At 46.8% G+C, this 25,203-nt stretch overlaps 1 protein-coding gene across 2 annotated transcripts in view; it reads left to right on the forward strand.

Annotated features, from left to right (window-relative positions):
- The window catches only part of HMCN1 (hemicentin 1), a 1,785,366-nt gene that overhangs the window by 1,680,944 nt on the left and 79,219 nt on the right, over positions 1 to 25,203 (forward strand). For both annotated transcript variants that reach the window (XM_069641364.1, XM_069641365.1), the window contains exons 100-101: positions 7,171 to 7,305; positions 14,114 to 14,227. In XM_069641364.1, the coding sequence (XP_069497465.1) occupies positions 7,171 to 7,305; positions 14,114 to 14,227 (249 nt within the window). The remainder of the gene's footprint in view (positions 1 to 7,170; positions 7,306 to 14,113; positions 14,228 to 25,203) is intronic.

Genomic DNA, 25,203 nt, shown 5'->3' on the forward strand with positions numbered 1-25,203 from the left:
GCATGGGAGGGACCGTTCAGGTCCTTGTACCAGCACATGCACTGTGGCTGCTTCAGCTACCAGCCCTCGGGACGAGGGATCCTCGGATCCTCCTGGTGGCAGCGTTAAGGGACCGGAAGGTTCTCGTACCGGATCGTCATCTGAGGGGCTCTGCCCTTGTACCGGCTTTATGGTCGAGGGGCTACGCTCTAGTACCGGAAATACGTCTGAGGAGGCACCTAAACGCAGCTCTACCCAACCCTAGGTCGAGGGTATCATACCTACCTGGCCTAGGCCCGAGGAGAAGGTTAGGCATTGTGATCCACATACAAGAGTCCTGGAGGAGGCTGGGCCCAGCACATCGCACATGGCAGGTAGCTCAACAAGATGACCACCGCGCAAGACAGAGGCACCCGTCCGACGCCATTCCAGGAGTTCGGTGAAGATCGAGTGTCAAGGTGGGACTGACCTCAACCAGGTACGTGGCCGACAGCCTAGCCTTCTTATGCGCAGGGCAGCTTCCCACTGCGTCCATATGGGCAGGGTATGCAGCGGCTCCAACAGCCCCCGGCTACCCCATCAGTACCCCTACCCCCCTCAGACCATTGAGGAGGGGTTCTTCGAAAGGTTCCTCAGGCTCATGAAGTCACCTTGTATGGGGTTATCCTCAAGGACGTCATCAGGGAAGTCCTCCCGACTATGCTAGCGGCACCACAAGTGCGCCACCAGCTCCCCCAGCCCCGGTGCAGCTGCTGGTCCCGGCTCTGCAGCCGACTCTTCAGGCAGTTCCCTATCAGCCTCTGCCGCCTCCTCAGCCCCCGGCTGCAGTTCCTGTGCCCCAGTCCTCCGGCTCCAACTACTACTCCACCTCCACAGGATCCTCCTGATCGGCCAGACACGGACGATAAGGAATATCCGGACACACCATCCTCAACCAGGGCCTTCCACGAACATCTTGCTGGGCTGGCGGTATACCTGGGCCTACCCCAGCCCGAGGTCGAGCAGCCGGCAGAGGGGGTTCTGGCTGAAGTCCTCACGCAACGCCCCTCTGCCAAGACAGGGATTCCTCTGCAGACCGATGTAGTCTCCCTGGCCAAAAGGGGTTGGCTTAAGTATCACTTGGCCTAGCCAGTCAATTGACGCCTGGACGCCAATTACAGGCAGATGGAGGGGGATACACTTGCTCTCGGCCCATCTTCATCCCCACTCCTTGGTGATCGCTGCAGCATCACTATACTCCAAGCCTCAGTCATCCTCAGCCTCCTACTCTGCGGCTCTACTAGGCAAGGAGGAGAAGATCTTGTAGGTGTATGGAAATAAACTCTATTCCAACGCGTCCCTGCACCCTCGTCAAGCCAATGCCGATGCCATGCTGGCTGCCGCCAACCAAGGTTTATGGCGAGAAATTGCGAACTTCCTCCCGGAACGCCCTGCGCAGAGCCAATCACGTTTAAAGGCGGGGCTGGCATAGTCCAAGCTGGTGGCGCATGACTTCATGGAATCCACCGTGGCCCATATCGACACCTCTGGCCGTGCCATCTGTATCGCAATGGACATGAGAAGGACAGCCTGGCTCCAGGCCACGAAATTCAACCCGGACGTCTAGGAACGCACATTAGATCTACCGTTCGAGGGGGGGGGGCGTCTGCCACTCCACCACGGAGGAAGAGCTGGACAAGAATAAAAACTGCTCACAAACGGCCAAGTCTTTATCCATCTTGACAAAGACCATGCTCAAGTCGTACACCCAGTCACAGCAGCGCTCCGACAGGGGGCGTACGTATGGAGGGTTCCGCGGCTTCCAGGAATGGAGATCCAGGCAGCCGGACCGCTCGCCATCTCAGAACCGGCGCAAGCAGCAAAAAGGGATGGGGGTAAGCCTTTTTCCAGTGCCCCTCCTCCGTGACAGAGTCAGAGGGAAAGAAGGCATGACATGTCCCTTCGGGTCCACATGTCTCCATTGGGGGCATGCTTGCTCTCCATGCACATTTCTGGTGCCAGAATTTCGCAGACCCCTGGATCCTTGTCGTAATATCCACGGGTACCGTCTACCTATCCCAGCCTCTCCTCTCTCCACCCCTCCACTCCCTCAGGTTGGGACAGCAACTCTTCTGGCGGAGATCCGGTCGCTCGTAGAGAGCCAGCCAGTGGAGGAAGTCCCAGCCTCCCAGCGAGGCTTGGCTTTTACTCCAGGATTTTTGCCATTCAGTGGAAGAATCAGGCGGGCCTGAGAGTTGTGCTGGACCTTTCCACCCTCAACCTCTCCTTACCCCTTCAGAAATTCAGGATGGTTAGGCCAGTTTTTATAGCGGAGACATTGTGCAAGGGAGACTGGATGTGCTCCCTGGATCTGAAGGACACGTCTCGATTTGGCAGCCCCATAGTTCTTTCCTACGGTTCAGGATCATGGGCTACCATTTTCAATACAAGGTCCTTCCTTTTGGCCTGGTGTGCACTATACTGTGGACAACTGTGAACATCTGTGTGTTTTTGTACACCTGATCGATTGGATTGACACTTGTTTTGAATATTGTTGGTACATAATAAAGTGTTATGTAGACTAAATATTGGTATAGGAGTAATACCAAGTATTGGCCCGGAAGAAGGATGTGGTAGTCCGAAATGCATAGGGCATACACCTGATGCATCTGCATACTTTTGAATTTAATTATCTCCACACCAGTTAAAAGAATAAAATGCAGAACTTTTCATCCAAATACTATCATTAGTACTGTATCATTTTTTAAATAGAATATTGAACATTTACACCACATGTTAGTGGTATCAGGGAGTGCAGCCAACTCCACTGGCTTCACGGCCAAGGTCTCGTTCTAGTCTATATTTGCAGTGCTGTTTCACAGAGGCACCTCATCAGTGGGTTTGCCCCCCATGCAGAGTTACCAATACATTACAACTGAGTAAATAAGGATTCACCAGTTAGGTTGTGCACGCTCACCTCTCCTTGATTCCTTAACTGAGTGTCACTGCATAACTGACAGGGTCTACTACCCTTTACCTTTTGTAAAGTAATCTAAAGGTAACTTGTGGTTTTACTCGCCATGAATAGGTGTGTCATATACTAAATGTGTTTGATAACGTCTGACGTGCCTAGAACTACTGTTAGTTTTCTGAACAAGGTATTTGCTTTGGTCTGTGTACTTTAAAGCATATTGGTGTGTTTTTATAAATGTGTTTGTGACTCTATGACCAGTGCTTATCCCAAGACTTAACTTGGCCTACTTGTATTTGTAATACACCTTTATTTTGTATAATACTCCTGGTTGCAAGTGATTCTATTGAATCCTTGGTATACTACAGGTTCTATGTACTTTCCTACAGCCCTCTCTCCTTCCTAAAATAATCATGGCTGCTCTGTCTATGCTACCATATACTCAGGTGGTACAGCCTTGTACTAAGAGTCGAGTTTTGTACTGTCTCAGTTTCATGGTTTTACTCCAGCCCGCAGCCTAATTCCTCTATAATTGCAGCAGCTTCCATGTATACCAAACCTCAGACCTATGGGCATCCGGGTCTTTGGCAGCAGCCTTTCTGGGGAAAGAAGACAGGCTATTGGAGGCCTATGGGAAAATGTTCTGCCAGAATTCTGGCCTGCATCTCCGGCAGGCAAATGCTGACGCAATATTAGTAGCTGCCAATCAAAGGTTTTAGAGGGAGATTGCAGTCTTCCTGAAAGACCTCCCTCCCCATAGGCAGGCTGTGGTCAAGGCAGGGCTGGCAGAGGCTAAGGTGATGGCGCAAGATTTGCTTGAGTCCACGGTGGCACACATCGGCACGGTAGGGTGGGGCATCTGCGTGGCTACAGACATGCATAGAGCGGCATGGTTGCATGCCATTAAATGTAATACAGATGTCCAGGACAGGATTTTGGATCTCCCTTTCAAAGGGACAGAGCTCTACCATTCCTCAAGGGACAAGGAGCTCAACAAGAAAAAGACCACCTTGCAGACGGCAAAATCGCAGGCAATTCTGGCCAAACCAGCAGCGAAACCATTCGGCCAGTCACAAGGTAGGTCGGACTAGAGGAGCAGGGCATTAGGCGGATTCAGGAGCTTTTTCAGGACTGAAGGTCCAGACAGCTGTCCAGGTCGCCCAATCTGCAAAGGCGCAAGCATCAGCTTACCACTCACAAAGAGCTCTTCGAGTCTCCCTCCTCCAACGCAGCCTGAAAAGCCAAGAAGAAATGAGGGTGACGTCCCGGTTCATCCTCCCCAGTGGGATACAGACTGGCGCCCCACGAGATGCAATGGTGTTGTCTTTTTAGAGACCTCTGGATGCTTTCCGTGGTTTCTGGGAGGTTTCGACTCCCAGTTCCCTCCCCTCACCCAATATCTCTGCCTCTTCTACAGATAGGGTCCCCGGTACTGTAGGCAGAAATTGCTTCCCTTATGCAGAGCAAGACGGTGGAGGGCGTACCCCTGTATATTCCAGGATTTTTGCCATTCTCAAAAAGAACCAGGCTGGCCTGAGGGTGGTACTCGACCCATCTTTCCTCAACTCTTACCTTCTTCTCAAAAAATTCAAATGTACACATGCTGAAGTATCTGTTCTCTCCAAGGGACTGACATTCTGCCCCAAAAGTGGGGAAATCAAAGACTACATACAACGCTTACGTCTCAAGGAATATTTCCATGGACCTAACAATGAACAAAGGGCTGGCACAGATTTTGATGGCACGAAAAGAAACGCTCAAACTGGACACCTCCATATGGCCATAGCTGGAAACGTGAGACATATACTGACTGAGCGTTACCTCCCAAGAAAGAAGGGCAATTAGACCTAAACAAACAAGGAAATCATAATAAAACCTGCAGACAAGGGTGGAGCTGTTGTGGTCATGGTTATCCAGAAATATAAAGTAGAGGCAAACAGCTTCTTTTCCTGGAGTGTCACAAGAAACTGAGTGATGAACTACCATGGAGTACAAAATAACTCTGGAACAAATCATCAAGTCTGGGCCAAGCAGTCTGGTGGAACACCGCCAAGATCTGATACCCTACAATACAACTCCTGGCATATTATATATACTCCCCAACAATCAACAACCAGGAAGTCTGGGCCTCCCAATCAACTCTGGGGTCAACTAAAGCCATACCTGAGTATATTGAATCCATCATAAAACCTCTGTTGATGGGCACCAACAGCTTTGTACAGGACACAACGCATTTCCTCAGGAAGATTCAAGAGGTAGAACGTGTACCAGTGGATGCACTACTGGCCACATTGGATGTCGCCTCACTTCATTTCAAAATAATACTTACACACAGCAATTTCTTTGTCAATGGAAGACATTTCCTACCAAAGACTTGAACAGCCGTGCACACAAGAATGGTAGCCCGGTATGCAAACCTTTTCATAGCAGACATCGAGCAACAATTTTTACAACATACAAGTGCTACATCGATGGCATATTCTTGGTTTGGACAGAAGCCGAAGATTCCCTAAACAATTCTATGAATCCCCAAATGGCTTCCATGACCGCATTAAGTACACCATAGAATACTCCAAGGTGAGAATACGCTTCCTGGACACCACAATTTTTGTTGGAAACAACGGCCATCTAGAAACAGCTAAACAAAGGAAACCAACAGACTGGAAAAATACCTTAACCGTACTAGTTGTCATCCAAGCCTTACAAAACTATCTATCATTTAAAAGCAGGGCATCTGATACCAACGTACATGCTCCAATAGGAAGACAAGGGAGAACCTCCTTGCCACACTTTGTGAATCCTTCTTGCAAAAGGGCCACTCAGACACATTGACAGGGAATTTGATTGTGAATTAACAATACCCAGAAATTACCTGCTTCAATACAGAGACTGTGAAACCATAGAAAGTAAACCCTTGGTCATCACGTATCATCCAGCACTAACACAACTGACTAGAATTGTTAAGGACCTACAATCACTATTTAACAGAGATGGGGCACTATCTAGCATCTTTAAGGAATCCCTTTAATTGCATACAAACAACCAGGACAATCTAGCAAATTCCCTCACCAGAAGCACATTTCTACCAGATCCAGAAGAAATAAGATAGGGAACATCCTCTTGCAATATTAGACGATGCAAACCCTGCCATCACAACTGTACCAACTCAGCTGTAAAAACTCTAATGAACCACACCTTACAGATAGAAGGGGCATACCTTTGAAAATCATCCAATGTGGCATACCTCATCTAATCCAAGAAATGTCCACAATGTAAGTATGTTGGTGGGATTTGCAAGGGACTACATATAAAAATGAACCTGCATAGACACGGCACCTTGAACCACAAAACAGAAATACCAGTTGGGCAACACTTCACACAGGATCGGCACATGCTGCATGACCTGTCAGTGATGGTACTGAAAAGGACCTCTCGAATACCATACAAGGGAGAATATGGGAGCTCAAGTACTTAAATATTATAAACCTGAACAATGCTGGTCTGAACATAGACACTGAATTTATAACACCCTATCACCTACTTTGAACATGGGACCTTCAAGGTAAACACATTGACTGTACCAGGAGATGACCTACCGTTACTCCCGCTCACATATGACTTTCGGACACAATGTATAGATCGCCGAATGAGTAAGGACACAGGCATCATATATGGTGATTTTAGATGTCTGAGCAGAAATTATTGGTATCCATTATCCAACCAGAGGAATGCCCAGCCAACAGTGGATAATCCACCATTCTAACAATGATAACATATTTTTGTATTTGCCACTGTGTATGTGAGTCAGTAAGGCACTGTCAAACATGAGGCACACCTGGGATACATTTGGACATGGCACCATGGCTGCTTAGGGAATATTTCTATATTGGTTTGACCAAAAGCATACAAGTAGACCCAAGTAACTCTGGCTGGCCCATTGTACCACCTTAGCACAGCATATAGGCAGCAGAACCATGTACCAACGTCTGACTATGTTTTAGTTCCAACACACAAGTCAGAACAGCTTTAAAAACACAGCAAAAAGAATGAGGGTCCATAAGAATTATGGGGGGAAAGTTGCAAAACGAGAAATCTTTCCTAGCACTAACATCTGGAAAGGATGACATCAAAAGGTGAATCAGTTGTTTTTTTAACCACATGTCTACAGATGCAGAGTTCTTGTGTTTTTGTATGGGCCATCAGTTGACCTCTTTTTCTAAAACAGATTGTTTCTTTTCCAGATATTGATGAGTGTGTCTTGGGGGGACATGCTTGCTACGCAGGTCAGGATTGTGAGAATACCATTGGAGCCTACCGCTGCATTGTTCGATGCGGAATTGGCTTCAGAAGGACGTCTGATGGTTTGAGCTGTCAAGGTATGCCACCATTCCTCCTTACCTTTTACATGTGTAGCCTGACTTTCAAAGTTTAATTCTGGAATAAAATGATTGGATGTGGATAGGATCTTATATGGAAGCAACACTGAAGGTGCTTCAAGGTGAACTTCGGGAGACATGTGTGATATTTATTTCCAAATGAACATCTCTGAGATGCTTTGGACATCACCAGATTTTTGTATCTCCTAATGTACTCTCTTACCCTGTTTTCTGTTTACCTTTCAATCGGGTTCCCTCTGTGGCCAGTCAATGAAAATAGATCCTCAGTATGCTTCTTCTAAATGTCTTTATTTTACAGTAAACTAACCTCTCTTCTTTTCTTGGCCACCTATCAAACTTTGACGCTCTTGGGCCATTGTAGACTATGTTTTTCTAGAGAAATAACTGTGACTATTCCAGAATTGCTTTGTTAACATCTCAAAAGCTGCACGTTCTGCATCTTAGTGCATGCAAGCATGACCAGGGGTGCTACCAATGAAAAGTAAACACTGCCTGGCATGCCAGAGTTCCAGGCAGTGTTTTTTCACTATGCACTGTGAAGGGCAAATGCAAAGGGCAAAATGCAGTGCACACGGTTGTATATTGCCTTTTGCCCTTTACATTTGCACCCCGCAGTGCAAATGTCGATGATTTGGTGTGCGTAGCCACCTGCGGTAAAGTTTTAGCATAACGTCTCCCTGCCATCAAATTATGCATTTAAGGAAAATGAGCACCTCATTGTTACTACTTTATTATTACTCTGTGTTACTACTTATTATTTGCACTGATCCACAGAAATACTACTTCTTGCTGCTTAACCTCATTGCTCTTCATTCCGCATGCCCTTATAGACCCTGCTTCTCTTTTTGAGCAGGGCGTCCTTGACCCAAAATGAAGAAATGAGACTATATCCTGCAGCAAATCAAAAAAGGATGGGAAACTCTAATGCCTTTACAGTCCTGTCTGCAAGGCCAGTCCTCCTCAGCAATTCTTGCTTATCTCATGTCCCCTCATATGTGTCGGCTGAGACGTCACAAGGGCCCACAAACACTTTCTCTCTAATGTCTTGCACATTTTACAACAGGGTCTTTCCAAAATAATAATATCACATTTTCATATAGCACTTCATGCTTTCTGTCACTTCTCTGTGCTTGTAATATCTATTATTATTATTGCCCAACTAAACAATACTTAATAGCTCAAGCTTGCAATGATGATGGGCTGATCGCCCCACCATGGTATAAATATGTACCTGCAAACTGCACATAGAAAACTCAAGCAAGTGCTTAACTCACTGAGCCGTCCAATTGCTTCCTCCCCAGGATTGCTTTTCACTAGATTTAAATAATGCCTTTCCATACATATGGCAGTTATATGATAGCTAGGAACATATTTAGCTGACTGTAGTGCTGGTCAGAAGTCTTTGGTGCTTGTACTCACCATCGATTGTAAGACTTGGTTGCAAGAAAGCTACAACTAGGACCTGATTCCCACAGTTCCAATGAGCTGTTGCTCCTGGACAGATTACCCTGACCAAGGAAAGATTCAGAGCTAATAGATGTACTGCTCTAATGATCCACTAGGGGGGAGATTATGGGACCAGTCAACACACCAGGTTTCTTCCTTATGTGCCATGCAGACATAATTCCTAGGTCCCCACCAAGATGCTTGTACAGCCTAACTTTGGCCGCTACCTGGACATGACTGGAAAGCCTACTCTCACGACCTTTCCCAGTACTGGTTCGCAGTAGACTAGTGCGGACTAGGCAACACTCAGAGGTGTTGCAAAGTGTTCCAAAAGGTACCCATTGCAATGCATCTTCTTCCTTCAGTTTTTATTGTGCGGATTCCATTCACGTACAAAGTGTTCCTCGTGGCATTTCGGCCGAAATTCTGCGAGGAAAACTTCGTACTGAAGGAAGAAGATTCCATTATGTATATCACTGAGTGTTAACCTGATTAGCAAGAGGAAAACGCAGCACGTAAAATAGAAGGAGTGGCTCACTCAGTACACTAAGTCAACAATATTGAGAATTATAACCCCTCCTGATGAACCGTCGATAATTATATGACGGAGAAACACGTGTTGAGGCAGAGATTGAAATCTATTCAGAGATCAAAAGACAATTACGGATCTCACCAAGAGATATTGTGAAATAATTTCTAAATCAAGTCTGCACTAAGAGATATAAGAAGATTACAAACAAGGCATCACAACAATAGAATTGTGAAATTGTAACAAAATTCAGCTAAAGCTGTTTTACAAATCTGTGTATTGGAGGGAGAGACTGAAATCTATAGAGAGATCAAAAGCCAATTATGGATCTCACCAAGAGACATTGTGAAACAATTTCTAAATCAAGTCTCAACTAAGAGATACAAGAAGATTAGAAAAAAGCCATCACAACAATAGAATTGTGAAACTGAAACAAAATTCAGCTAATGCTGTTTTACAAATCTGTGTATTGTAACAGATTCTCAATTAAAGATCATCAAAGTGGCGCGAGACACCGGATCCGTCTCTTTATTTCTTCAATGTTAATTGCTTACCGTGTAATTGTTACAGAGTTTGATACTATTGACAGTTCTACCGTATTATCGGTACTACTGCGGAGTCGCGTTAAGACAAAGATATACGGTCATTGTATTTAGTTAGCAAAACCACATAAGATAGAGTCTTTTAGGAAGGAAAAGATAGGTTAATCACACAGCAGCAGAGCTTACAGTTTTAGAGATACTTTTTGGACAAACTAACGTTTTTAAAGTCCAATCCCTAACTATATGAAAAAGTCAGTATAGGAGTGGATTCTAAGTCTTAAGAAGCAGTAGAACATCAAAGGTTTCGTCAGATACTTTTAGTCTCTTGGTAAAGATACTTGTAGAAATAACACAACGAGGAGGACCCTGCAAAAGGATTCCCCAAAGGGACACAAGCCGGCAGCTTGGGTCAGAGGTAGTGTGGACACCCTGGACACCTCTTCACGCACACTAGTCACTCTGGAGCTACATCTCAGTTCAAGGTAAGTTATACCTTTCACCCCACAGTACCTTAGGTTAGACGAAATGCTTGTAGCTGGATTCGGTTGCCAGTCATTTGGTCGAAATCAATTGGTCGACTGGACAACTGGTCGAATCAATTTGGTCGAAAACCAAATGGTCGAATTTTTTTTTTTTTTTTTTTTTACCCCTTTTTTTTTTTTTTTGGGGGGGGTCCCCCCCCCAACCCCCTTTTTTTTCTTTCTTTTTTTTTTTTTAACACGAAAACCCACAAAACACATATATAAATAAAAAAAAAAAAATTCGACCATTTGGTTTTCGACCAAATGACGTCGACCAAATTGCAGTCGACCAGTTTGTAGTCGACCAAATGACTGGACACCGCTGGATTCTCCTCTGTGTAGCAGCGACGGACCCAGTCTTCTGATTCCTCGTTCTGGTGATGAAAGGAAGGTCTCTGAATGGGATGTCTCAGCAGCTTTCTCTCTTTAGAGAAAGAGAGTGAGAAGAGAAAAGAGAGAGAGAGAGAAACAGAGAGAGAGAGAGAGTGAGAGAGAGAGAGAGAGAGAGAGAGAGAGACAGACAGAGAGACAGAGAGAGAGAGGACCCTTGGCATGGATTTCTTTGGTCTCCCTGGTCAGTCTGCAGTTTTGGCACTTTTTTCTCAGCACCACCAAAAGGACAGTATTTGACGGGTCGATCTTCTTCGATTCTGGTTCTCCTGGAGCTTGGACAGATTCAGCCTCTGAAAGACCTTGCACTGCAAATGGGTCGGAGGTCTCCTTGTATTCGCGGTCTGCAGCCCTGGAAAGGCACAGCACATTGGGAGATGGCTCAATTTGTACTTTGTCTCAAGGCTGGTTGGTTCCACCAGCCAAAGGGAAGAGGTTGGCCTCTTTGGAGCTCCTCTTTACAGGGCAAAATGGGTTCAGGACAGCAGCAGCAGTGGTCGCTTCACAGTGATGAGAAGGATCTGCAGGCATGTCTGATCGTCTTCAGCTTCGAACCCTTCAGTTTCCAGTGGTTGACAGGCCTTTGACCTCAGGAATCTCACCTTTTATTCAGTTATGCCACACACTCCTCTGCAATCTCTCCCAACAGTTTACAGAAAGAGCCGGGTGGCTGTCCAATCAGGACAGCCAGCACCCCAGTGGGAACTGGTTCAATTCAGGCACTCGAGCAGACAAAGGGCGGGGGGAGTGAATCACTCCCCCCCTGCTTCCTGCCTGCCCAGACACACTGGAGCCTAAGCAGAGACACACAACGGTTCCCACCAAAGGCAAAACACACACACAGACCTCCCCCTCCCAGAATGGTAGACAAAGCACTAACAAAGAACAACCATGCTAGAAATGGCAAAAAAAGAAACGCACCACCATGTTAGAACATAGGTGACCCTAATACAGAATACAGTCTGCGGTACAAAATAAAAATAAGGTGGTGTGTGCTAATCCCTCATAGTTTGACATTTTTGGAAGGATACACAGTATCCCTCTGTCCTTAAGAACTGTAGTTAGTAAGGATAAAGAAGGAATATCAAAGGAGAACCCAAAGGGTTCCCAGCAACACTGCCAATAAGGAGCTGTGTGTTGCGAAAGTTAAACACAGATGCCTTTAAAGAGATATGGAGGAAAGCAGACTCCATAGTAAAAGTAAAACACAGAACAGAGTTTCGAAAGTCAGACCAAATAAGAATGAATTAGGGGAAATGCTCCCCTCATTCAGGATAGAAAGAAAAAGGTCTGGAAGTCCAGCAACAAGTGCTGGGGGTCTCACTAGGAGAGGGGGTGAGGCATAAAAATCATACATCTCCCTACCAATCACCCGAAAGCAAGCTGAGACTCATGTAAATCACCAGGTTGAGAATAGGAGATTGTTCTACACATAGGCCTGTGACCAAAACACTTCTACCTCCCACTGTTACATTTTTTGAAGGGGGGTGGTAAAATACAAGATTGCGTGACATCTAAATAAGTGCTGTGGGTGTGAGATGAAGTGCCCTCTGATTTTGTGATCAGAGAAACATGAGGCTTTCTGCAAACTCTCCTTGTGAGGTAGAGGGAGGGCTATAAACCTCACGTGCTCTGTGAAAGGTTTCAGAATTCACCTGGCTGCAATGTATTAGGCGATCACCCTCGTTTGGACAGTCCTGAAATTAGGTTTTGTGGTAAGAAATTATGTTCAGGCGTGTGACTATTTTGCCTGGAGGCTTAGCCTGCCAAAAGCGCTACCACAGAAATGCGATCAAAATGGGAACAGAAGAACAATGACCAGGATTACCCTCTTTTTACACACTCACATCTATTCACATTTGGTCAATTTTAGTTCGAATAGCCCATAATCTGTGCTCAAATGTTCACCACTTAGTGGGTCGAATCAGACAATTCATCATAATACACCATTCATGAACATAACGCGAGACCAGTGCACAGCGACTGCCCGCGACTTCTTCCTGAAACGATGAGGGTCAATACATTGGACATTATGAGTGGCCTAGTTCACCCAGGGAACTAGCCTGCACCCTAATTGACCCCAGGCCACAGATGATCACTTGAGGGTCCTGACCCTGCAGGCATAGGGTCCTCTGGGCATCTCCCACCAACAACACACACAACTGGTGTATACAGATATAACAGAAGCTGCTGTTAGGGGAAGTCACTATAGTACATGACCATGATAGAGCTGAGGGGAGAAGTTCTCTGCTTTTTTAGTTTGGGCTATTGGGTGTCGCTTGAGACACCTGTAAGCCAAGACTATTGCATTGGGGTACAGATAGGGAGGAATGACATACGAGGAGGGACACAGAGTCTGTAGGTGTGGTTTGGCTATGTGCCCACCCATTGCCTGCCCATGGCCATGCTAATACCAATGGCCATTCCCACCCATTCCTGCCTCTTCCCGCCCAAAACACCTCCTTGTGGGAACTCTTTGAGTTCGCTTTAATAAAGCCTTACCATCATGCTTTGCATTCAAAGTGCCTGCCAGTGTTTGTTCAAAGCAGTCTACTGAGTATTGACTTAATTGGAGTTGTAAACATGCTACTGGTGTAGTAAAAATGTCTTGGCAGGCCTGTCTTCAGCCACTTCATGAATAAGCACTCTGTGTGTCCTTCACTGAAGTCCTGTTAAAAACAAGCATTCGCAAAATCACTCAAGTCCTATTTAAAACAAGCACTGGCAAAGCCAACATGTAAGCTTTTACCAGGCACTGCTGTTAGATGCCCAGGTACTCGCACCATTTTGCACCTGTTACCAAGAATGGGTAGTTAATACCACAGCGGCTGTGCATGGCAAATGCCTTTCCCATGCCTACACAAAACCCCAAACTGTTGGCATTGCCAATGCTTGTTTTCTTTGCTTTGAAAAATGCTCCAGTATCCCCTCAATGCGCGGGGGATGCCTGGTGTTTTTAGAGGAAGTGGAGCTGGGGTGGGGTGCACGAGTAGAATTGGAGGTCACGGGTCACTGCAGTGAGTAACTCTTTGCAACTCTCATCGCCCACATATATGTCAATGCTTCATGCATTTATGATCCAGCTTGCATTGGTCTAACACACATCTATTTGTGTTTTGGGCCATCCCCAGCAATACGTTTCCTTCTCTTAAATCCTATTGTGTCTTATTGCTCGTCCTTATTGCGTTACATCATCATTTGTGAACTGCGTGCAGCAATGTGGAGCGTATGCTACACAAGTGTAATGAACCCCACAACCCAATGCATAATGGCAACTCTGTTGGTTTGGCATTCTTACTCTTTACGAATGAATAGTGAGATGAAGGACCGCATGCATTCATGGCTCTGTCATCCCACAGATGTGAACGAATGCCAGGACGCGAACCCCTGTCACCAGCACTGCCTCAACACCATTGGAAGCTTCCACTGTGGCTGTGACCCCGGATACCAAATCAAGGGCAGACGATGCATTGGTATGAAATCATTTGCAGAATTAACACTATTCCTGCGCAGCGAGGATTCATTGTGTTAGTTCTTCCCATACAGGTGGATAGTGAACATGGAGTTATAGTCAGGGGTTTAGATAAGTAATTGGCATAGGGGTATTTTGCTCCCTGTTTTAGAATTTTGGGAATCAAGCATTTTTTGTATTGGGGCGCAGAAACGTACTTCTTTGTAATAAGCAGTGCCTGTAAAAATGTGTTTTCATGTTTAGCAATTGTCACTGTTCTTGTAATAAATTAAACGATGTAACAGTCAAGTAAATACTACCTTCAAAGAGAGCTGAGAATGTGTAGTGTTTACTGTTTGCTCAGTATCCCATGACAACCTCTCCTCCGTCCAGTGCCAATGTCTTTTCTCCCGATGGGCGATGAGCAACATTGATTAGAGGAATTCTGCCTGGATCTCTGGACTGCAACAAACCATGAGAGGCTGGCAATGACCACGGTGTACAGCCTTCTATAGGTTCTCACGGCTCATTCGTTTGACTTACCTACATTGTATGTTTTTAAGCAGTGTCCTTTGCTGGGCTGCCTTATCATGTTTAGGCGGTTATTTATATTCTGTGCTGCTACACAGAAGACTAACGTGGATCTTGAAAGACAAATATTAACATGGAAGTGCAATTTGCTTTACTAATGGAGCAGAGAAAAGGGTGGCAAGAGTCTAAACTGATTTCAAATCCGGATTTACCACTTAACATAATTGTGTGATCCTGGGCAGTTAACTCAACGTCATTCTGCTTTTTTTGCCATAATTTAGAGCACATATCAGTAATTGAGGTTGCAGTTTGTGCTATTCTGATAATCCCCATCATTGTTTAGTAGATTAGATTATAGTGTTGCTTCATGTGTGGTAATAAGGGCAACCGTTCATATACTGCCCACTGGGCCCATATGACTGAAACGTTGCATGCCTCGAAGAGCAATTGTGTATGGTACTACATTAGCAGTAGGGTAACATTTCCCAGGTGAAAAAATATATATTTCAATGCATTTTTGCAGCTGGGCTATGTTTGCACTAGTGCTGATAACATTCCCCATCAGCACTGGGGCGAACCTTGCACTAGTGCAAGAATCACTGAGAATACGTTTGGAACTGGGTAGTTACACATAGTAAGGATTCAGCGAGCTAAACCCGGCTAGCATACTGGAGCATCTGTTTTGAATGTGTTCACAAATTTCTGTAGAAATGGTTTTCACAAACCCACTCTAAATGTAAGCCCATGACGAAGTGCGTGATTGTTTTTTGTTCTTACGAATGAAACATGCAAAGTGTTTATTTTACCATTGAACAGTGCATCCGGGCAACGTGAAAATCAGTAGCGACTTTTTGGGCGGTGCACTCATCCGAAAACCCAATTCCAGATCCATAATGCTCTATACCTTCATCATCTTGCAGTGAGTATAACGCTCTCTGGCACATATGGCAGGTAAAAGAGCAGTCTGTGCACCTTTAGTTAAGCATGTGTTCTCGGTGCTGCAATATTTGGGACATCATCACAGCTTCAGAGGTGTATTCCCTGTAGAAAGTCCACTGCAGGAAAATAGCAGGACCCCAGAGCTAATCAGAGTAGCCAAACCCGTTCACAGCATTACCACCGGTAGCTGCGGTGTTTTCCTGGAGTACCACTTTTGGTATTTGAGAAAATCCACTTGGTATTTTTTTTAATATTTCTCTTTCTTTCCATTTTCACCCTCGTATTAATGGTCGAAGTGGAGAGTGTACAGTCGTGGCTCATGCAACTACTGTTCCTTTTTTTATAATGCACAAAAGGGTCAATTCTGACCCTTGTATGCGTGACTTGGGAAAGTTGGCGAGAGGGCGGATATCAGAGATGACCTCCTTCTCACCCCATCCCAATGTCCTCATTCATTGAAGGGAGGCACGTGCGTTTCCCTGTTGTACAGAAATAAAACTTGAATACACTTCTTGGGACTTTTTATAATGTTTACCTCGACCCCAGCAAATAAGTAAAACTAGGTGGGGTTTCAAAGTGAGTTAGCACCTGGTCAAATAGTGATATTTACACTAGAGGTAAAAATCCCCATTTCTGTAATAAGGCGGGTGCTTAAAGAGGTGGCATTTTGCAAATACCACCAGTTTCATCATTATCTGCAAGACTCTGTTATTCTGTTATATATGTCATGCGTTGTGCCACCTTTACTGATATTCCTGCAGTACCACCACTTCATGTAAAGTTACTAGTAATGGATTGCATCCTCCCACAGATTCCTCACCAAGATAGATATCTTCCAGCACCAACTGTTCTCAGAAAACCTCTCCAGGGGGCGTAGTGTGCCTCGATGACCACCGTTTCCGGCGTTTAGCTTCCTCAACACCATACACGACATCACCACTTCACAAAAGGAGCCCACCACGCCCCCTTTGCTCAGTTAATTTTTTCTACATGTTCTTGAATGCCACTCCAACATTTCCCACCCCCAACCCACATAATATTTGTGTATGGTGTACCGTGATGTAGAAAATGTGGGTTCTGCCAGTGGATGATCACCAAGGCACTTATGGGACAGGCCGCTAGAGTGGTGCTAGGTTGTCCCCCTTCGAAGTTGCCTGTCTCAACTCTCCCAAAGTCTTCAGAGGTAGAAATGGAAGAGCCTACTCTGGAGAAAAACGGCGAGAAAGAGGAGACATAAGAAGGAGGAGAAGGGATCCCACTCCAACAGTGAGTCACACCATTCTTCTTCCTCCTCATACTGTAATAAGAGGAAGAGGAGGGTTGGTGAGTAGGGAAAAAAGTGAGAATTCTTCTGACTCTCAAAACGGCAAGGCCGCTTTTAGGAGGTGCAGAAAGAATTCAAAAATCAAATATTAGCCATGTTTTCCGAGGCCTCGATGGGTACAGTTTTGGCCTCAACATCGACACTAGCCTCAAAGTCCACAGTACCTGTGCTGGCCAGTAGAGCTCTTCAGCTCGGCTCATCCAATGGTGGCATTCATGCCTGGGTTTGGTGCTGAAGCTTCTGCCTCACTTGCGGTTGGCATTACTGCTGCTTTGCCCAACCAGTCGCAATCAAGAAATTATGTGCGGTTGTTAGGGCTGATTTTCTATACTTTGGCCTGGTGGACAGACGTATAGAAGGCCAACCTATATTGTGACAGGGACAACTCTGGAGAGCTGTAGCCAAACCAGTTGAGGTAGCAGTGACAGCCGGTCTAGGCTAAGTTCCTCAGAGGTGGCGAGCTTGTAAAGGGTCCACAATGAGTTCACACAATGGGAATCACAAATTACACTTAGACAGATGTATACAAATAAATTATTATTTATTGACCAAAACACACTATAGAAAAATGACTACTAGCAAGAAGAGTTATCACACAACACTAGGAAAAATAGGTACATATATACATTCACTTATTAAAGGGCGTAATATTCAACACAAACTCCTGCAAAAGAAAGGTAAGGTTATTATTATGCACTCAAGGTCTACAGAGAATGATCCCTAACTAAAAATGTCCAGCCTTAGGTTGTCTGGGACCTTTTGCCCAATAGTTCAGGTAAATTTCCACAGAATCCTTGAAACTGGAAAAAAAGCAGTTAGGGTCTCTGGGGCCCAGTGAAGGGTTATAATTGTCAGAGTACAGGTTAAACTAGCTAACAGAAGTAGCCCCAACTTTCAGAAGTCTTGCACAAGCAAGCAATGGCAAAGCCAGTATTGTTATAATGAAGTTTATTATACGCCCATTGACTTATAATGGTAATATAGGTGGTAAAAAGCTCTGTAACTTACCCCCCGTACTCCAATTCTTCCCCAGACTTGGCAGGACAAAGTAAGATGGACTGAGGTTGCTTTTCCCACCAAATGTCGCAGTCCTCGATTTGCAGGTTCTAGCTGATCTCCAGTTGGTGTCTTTTACTGTTGCAAGGACTCTCGATTGAAGAATGCAGCAATACTCGATGCAGGAGCCCTTTCAGGACAGGCCTCGGGTCAGGTAAGCAATTTCGGACAGTGGTCACTGCTGCACAGCGATGCAAAGGGACTCAACTGCCGCAGTCTGACTTTCCCTCCTATCTCCGGTACCCTTGATGTTAGGATGCCGACATTTCACAGAGGTTAGTCTCGTAGGGCCAGCCCAGGATCCCCAAGTTCCAGGTTGAAACTCGGAACAGTGACTCCGGCAGTATTGTAGCCCGAATTCGGACCTGGTCAGCCAAAGGATGATCCCGGGACACTTCCAAAGGCACTTCGTTGCAGGGTGCTGAGCAGACGTCAGGAATGGATGTTTCCTCCACTCCAAGGGTCGCAGCTCCCTCGCAGGACTGCTAAAGATCTTCAGCAAGACGGGGCTCCTCCAGGTCAGCAGCAGAAGTTGGTAGCCAGCCTTCCTTCCAACTGGCCTCCAGTTTCTACGCAGGTCTCATAACTCGATAGGATTCCTGGCTCCTTTAGGTTTCTCCAGGATCTCTGAGGAAGGGTGGCAGGGGTCCTCTTCTTATCCTAAAATGCAGGTAAGAGCAGCTGCCCTCACTACCAAATGACCACACTAGCCCCCACCCCCCACACACACACACACACCCTTCCATTGGTCCAATCAGGACCACAGAAAGGGAACACTCATGCATATGACTCAGAAACACTGAAACCATTTTGTGGATTGGAACCAGACAATCCCAGCCCACATCCTGCCAGCAAACAAACACAGCCCTCCAGTAACCCACCAAAAAAAACGTCAGCTTTCCCTGGCACGGGAATTCCTTAAAAGGATTTTCCTGGCCGCTCAGGCTAGGAAGAAGGCTAAAGAACAAGATGGCAAAAGGACAAGTGAAAATTCTCGTGGCATGGCCATGCTTGACCAGTAGCCACAGTTAGTCGCCAAATGCTGTAAGGCTAAAACCAAGAGTCCCAAGAAGTGGGGAAAAGTCACAGCTGCCACCAGCTTATCCTTTTAGCACACCTAGAGTAACCAAACATGCCTCTGAGTGTTAGTCTAGGGCAAAACAAAAACGCACCCCATTGTACTGCAGTGTAAGCTGCATTGTACAATGATAAAAAGTTACCACAAGTGATACAAAAGTAAGCAAAAATAGTAACACAGTAACACGACTAAGGGAAACAAGGTTTCCCAGTACTGACAGCCTGAAGAACATGTCACTTTCCCCATAACATGTGAGCAAAAGCCAGTGTAGTGAAGCTGCACTGCAAAAAGTACAGGTTAGAATAAAAAATAAAAGCAAAATGTTTGTGGGTTCCATAAAGAAGGAAGGAAAGATGCAGTAAAGAGAAATATTTCCTAACAGCAGGAAGCTGGGGCTCAGTTCTTCTAATCCATGCACATAATTTATGATGATGATGGGGAGCGCCTCATGGAGGTGGGTCAGAACCCCTTATGAGACAATATGATCAAAGCAGTAGACATTTTCTATTTTATGTCGGATCTCCAGAAGGCTGGTGACATCGACATTTCACTCGATCTGGAGTTGCAGCAGGCATTCCCTCATGCACACCCTAATGTTCTGCAGAAAATTTGTCGAGAAGGTAGTGGCTGATTTGGTCCTCAGCGTGCCATCAAAACTATTGGTCTGCTACCATCTTACGGACTTCTTGTATGAGGTCCCCTAAACTGATATGATATGTTATTTATAGCTCGCTTAATACTCAGAGGTTTCTAAACGCAGATGCAGGGATCGAACCTGTGGTGCTCCGTGATGTCTTGCATCCAAGGCGGGCACGTTGCCCCGAGCTATCCTCCCAAGATCCTAACTGAGAGAACATTGCCACTTAATGGAGACATTGGTGACCTTTTAGGAAATATTTCTTTTTGTATCACCCTAGCTGTTTACACTTGGGATTTCTGGTTACTTTTATATGTGTCTAAAGACAAGCTGGTGGCTGCACATCCCTTTTTACAATTTTAGCATTATTCTTAGTGTGCATATTCGCATTTCCTGCGTATGGCTGTTAAACGTGGCTGGTTCCCTAAAAAGGCCATGCCACAAGATGTTTGCTTGTTCTTTGGCCATATTGTTGTTTGGCCTTCTTCCTGTGTTGGGAAGGGGGCAGCCTTGCCCCTTCCCCCCTAGGCGCTTTAAACATAAGGCAAGATGCATTCAAGACACTGTGATGAGCCAAGGGGGAGGAGGGACAGTGAAAGGGACATCGCTATTTTGCGTTTTGTGTAGCTATTAATAATCCTAGGTAGAAGGGAAGGCTTGCACAGTAAAGGCGGCATTGTGTTAGGGAGAATTCTCTCTTTAGGCTGAATTTCCTAACCTAGTGAGTCCCCCAGCAGCTTTGCTGGATTTGTGGAGTTTTGTTTTTTTTCTCCTGCCAAGAGTGAGACTCTTTTTCTCCCACTCTTGGACATGATTTATGGTGTTCCTTTGACTGTTAATGTGTTTTATGGGCTATGGGGTCCTTTACCCCATAGGGTCTCATGTGTTTTTACTATGTGTGTTACACAGCACTGTTAGGGAGAATTCTCTCTTTAGGCTGAATTTCCTAACCTAGTGAGTCCCCCAGCAGCTTTGCTGGATTTCTGGAGTTTGTTTTTTTCTCCTGCCAAGAGTGAGACTCTTTTTCTCCCAGTGTTGGACATGATTTATGGTGTTCCTTTGACTGTTAATGTGTTTTATGGGCTATGGGGTCATTTACTCCATAGGGTCTCATGTGTTTTTACTATGTGTGTTACACAGCACCCTCCGTGCAGTAACACAGGGGTGTCATAGTGACACCCCACCATAGACTCCATACCCTGGGACTGACTACTGTCTCCCAGGGCATGTAAAGTCACCATTGGCTTTACTAGTCCCAAATTATGAACAGAAACCAGTACAAACCATCATATTGTGGACGTACTGGTCGGGGCAATTCGATTGCCCTGGGGTCTATTAGTCGAGGGGGCACGTCTCCGTCCCCCCTGCTCGAGTTTTGGCTGGTGCCAGTGGATACTACTTTTTATATTCGACCGCAAATATATCCCTATGGGATTTTCCCATTGTTCGAGGCTACCAACTATAATTATTTAATTCTCATAGCCTCGAACATACCGCTGGTTTATTTATTTAATATTAATTCGCCGGTTGTTTTTTTTTGCCAGGACTCGATTCTAAAATGGCGTTTGTGTTCTCTTCTGTGACTCCAACCCAAGTCGAGCCTCTGTTCCACTTTTTGGCGGGCTTCTCCACAGAAGCCTCCAAAAGTGGTGCCACTCTGTCTGGGTACCACAGCGGGTGTGGGAGGGGGTTTAGGCACCCTGGACTGAGTTACCTTGGTAACTCAAGTCGCACTCTTGTGTGATTGGCCCAAGTGGTGAGCCGGCCGGCTCACCACTTAGCAGGTTTGATTGACAGCTAGGCTGAGTGAATGGGGGTGTGCTGCATAAAAGCAGGGCTTTGGGGACTGGAACTTCAGAAGTCGCCACAGGACCTGAGAATCCGACGAGGGAGAAGCTGAGCCAACCTACCATGACGACATCACCGGTGGAGCCCTGCTGAACCGACTCACCATTCCCCGACGACAGAGAAGATCTCCCGGCTGGAGGGGCTTCTTCCCCTGACTGGTGGGCACAACCAGTTTACCTTCTTCTCTTCGCATCCCAGGCCATCTTGTGGTCGAATTGCCCGTGCCAAGCATCCCGGCAACCAGATAGCCACTTACCACTGGACCGCGAATAAAAGGACCGCTCCTTATACCTGAGAACTCTGCGGCTGGTTTCTTCCCTGGCAGTGCAACGGACTCCTGTCTTCCTCCCCGACGAGATCCTCTCTTCCCCCGGACGAAGCACCGACTTGCATCCGCTGCCAGGAACAACTGCCCCCGCTGGAGTATTCTCACCACTTTAAGGTACCGTTTCCGCCAGGCCTCCCTTTCTAAAGATTGCTACAAGGTAATAATAACCCCTTAACCTTCTGGACTGAGCTGGCCACCTTGACATTCTAACTGGTCCCTTTCTTTTGGTCCAACTCTTTTTGAACCTTTGCAAGACTCTTGTGCACTTCAATCGTGTGACCTTGGACACATTTCGTTCTGATCCTCTTAAAGTGGATCCGGCCTTCTGAACTCTAACTTCACGGTTTTACTTGCCTTCCTCTCTTGTTGTGTTCTTGTGAAAGTGTTGGGATCTGTTTCAAATTATACTCTGCTTTTCTCTCCTTTTTAAAACGAATTATTAGAGTGCCATCTGCGTTAAGCGCTCACCGCTGTCTGAAAATAAGTGGGGCTTTACTTAAGACGTGTCTAATATTCTTCTAAGGGAGAGTATATCTTTTAGTGACCGTATTTTTAACTGCTTAACATTAGTGCCTGTGTGTTTTTCTAGATGTGGTTTTAAATAAATAATTATATCTCTTTTACAACAAGCTCTGGTCAGTGTTTACTTGTTCTACTGTGTTCTTTTGACCTATTGTGAATACTCTGTATACTGCCTAACTCTTCTTGAGGGAAATCTGACTGCTCAGCAACAGCTACCAAGTGAATCTGTGTGGTACAGACTGCTACCAAGTGGGTTTACTGCCAAACACCTGTAGTCTTAAATCTTTTGCAGTGGTCCCAGAGGGAACTGCACAGGTTTCTGCCTAACACATTGCATGCACTAGGCCCAAATGCACGTGGTTACAGAAATCTCCATTCATGGCCGAGCTCCCATGAGGACAGTTCCCCCCCCACCGCCATACTGTTTATTCATTTTACTCTTACATCCCGTCCCCTTTCCTCCATACTGCATGGGAGACGGAACCTTTTTCACCAGAATAAACTTTCATCCCCTTTAAATTTAGAAGTGTGCGGGGGTGCGGCCCTGGGAGCATGCGCTGCCCTGACTCCGCCCACCGGCGCCACATCTCAGTCTGCTTTTCCGCGCCGACAGGAACGGGCCGATTTCACCAGTGCTTCTGGTTTTGGCTTTGGCCATGTAATGCCACGCGCTCTTCCCCGGATTCTTCTTCTGTCTTTTTGTCTTCTTTTTGTCATTCAGGTACTCGGTCCTCCGGTGTCACGCTCCTGCCGGCGCATGTCGGCTTCAGCGGGCTTGAGCAGGTGTCCAGCCTGCGAAGGGCTCTTTCCCACTTCTGACCCCCACACTCTCTGCCTCCGGTGTCTTGGCCCTGACCACGGTGGGAAGGTTGTACCGCGTGCGACGCACTGACTCCACGTGCACTGAAGAACAGGCTAGCTAGGTGGAGGGAGCTCTTTGAAAGGTCGCCTCCAGAGGACTTGAGGAACTTTGTCAAACAGCGATCGAGGCCCAGGGGAGGGGCACTATTTTCCATCACACCCCATAAGGGCGACTCCTTCCCGATGAAAGGCCCAAGCGGGAGGAACCTCTCAGGTTCTGGTACCAACACGCGCACCAAGGCTAGTCCAGCTATCGGCCTCACGGCCGAGGGGTCCTCAGATCCTTCCAGAATCATTGCTGAGGGACCGCAAGGTTCTTTTACCGGGTGTACACGCAAACGGCAACGCCCTAGTACCGGCTCATTGTTTGAGGGGACCCCTCTGCCAAGGGCAATACACCTTCCAGTCCTAGACCTGAGGTGCAGGGTAGGCCTCATGCTCCACCACCAAGAGTCTTGGAGGAGGCCGGGCCCAGGGAGCCATGCACCACATCTTCGGCACGTGGCACGCAGCTTGACAAAATGGAATTTCAAGGTGGGACTGGTGTCAACCAGGTATGTGGCCTAAAGTTTATTCATCAGCAGCGCAGGGCAGGTTTCCCCTGCAACTTAGACAGAGTGCGCTCCGGCCCCAGCAGCCCCCAGCCACTCCGTCGATATCACCTGCCACCCCTTCTGCCTCCGAAGATAGGCTCTTCAAAAGGTTCCTGGCGCTGATGCAAACCCCCCAGATGAGGGCCATCCTGCGGGATGCAGTCAGGGAGTTGCTCCCTCCAGTCACTCCACCAGAGCCCATAGTCATTCCTCCTATGGTTCTGGCGCCACAGGCCCCAGTGCAGCCCCCGCTGCCCCTGCCGGCTCCTTGGATTCTGGCTCCCCTGCCTCCCACAGTACAGGCGGTTCCACACCAGCCTCCACAGCAGCCTCCGGCTCTGGTCTCCACACCGCAGCCCACAGCGCCCAGCACCCCTCCACCTGATACAGACCAGCCGGGCACTGTGGTGGACACAGACGAGGAGGAGGACCCTGACACACTGTTGTCAGTAAAGGCCTTCCACGACCGGCTTACAAGTTTGGCAGATTATCTGGGCCTTCCTTAACCTGAGGTTGAGCAGCCCGAGGAGGGGGTCTTAGCAGAAGTCCTCACCCTACGACCCCCTACCAAAACGGGTATCCCGATGCAGAAGGACGTTGTTGCCTTGGCCAAGAAGGGGTGGCTCAAGCCACTATTGGCCCAACTTGTCAATCCGCACCTCGATGACAAGTATAGACAGATGACGGGGGATCCACTCTTGCTGTCGGCGCACCCTCAACCGCACTCTTCAGTGATTGCTGCAGCGTCACTTTTCTCGAAGCTTCAGTCATCCTCGGCGCTGCTAGCTAAGGAGGAGAAGATCTTGGAAGGGTATGGGATGGAGCTGTACTCCAACGTCTCGCTGCACCTGCATCAAGCCAACACGGATGCCATGCTGGCAGCAGCTAACCAGAGGCTTTTGTGGGAAATAGCAGACTTCCTTCCAGAACTTCTGGTGCAGAGCCAGGCAAGCTTCAAAGCGGGACTAGGAGAAACCAAGCTAGTAGCGCACGACATCATGGAGTCCACTGTGGCCCACATTGATACCTCTCGCCGGGCCATCTGCATCTCCACGGCCATGAGAAGGATGGCCTGCCTTCGGGCTACTAAATTTAACCCTGATGTCCCGGAACGCATATTTGACCTTCTGTTCGAGGGTAACAACCTCTTTCACTCTACCACTGATGAGGAATTAGATAAAAAGAAGAACAGCTCGCAAACTGCAAAGTTTTTATCCTAACGAAGGCCAGGCCCAAGGCGTACACCCAGTCGCAGCAACGCTCTGACAGGGGGCAGTCGTT

The sequence above is a fragment of the Ambystoma mexicanum genome, chromosome 1q (assembly GCF_040938575.1).
Source record: "Ambystoma mexicanum isolate Mex_15411 chromosome 1q, UKY_AmexF1_1, whole genome shotgun sequence".
Lineage (NCBI taxonomy): Eukaryota > Metazoa > Chordata > Amphibia > Caudata > Ambystomatidae > Ambystoma > Ambystoma mexicanum.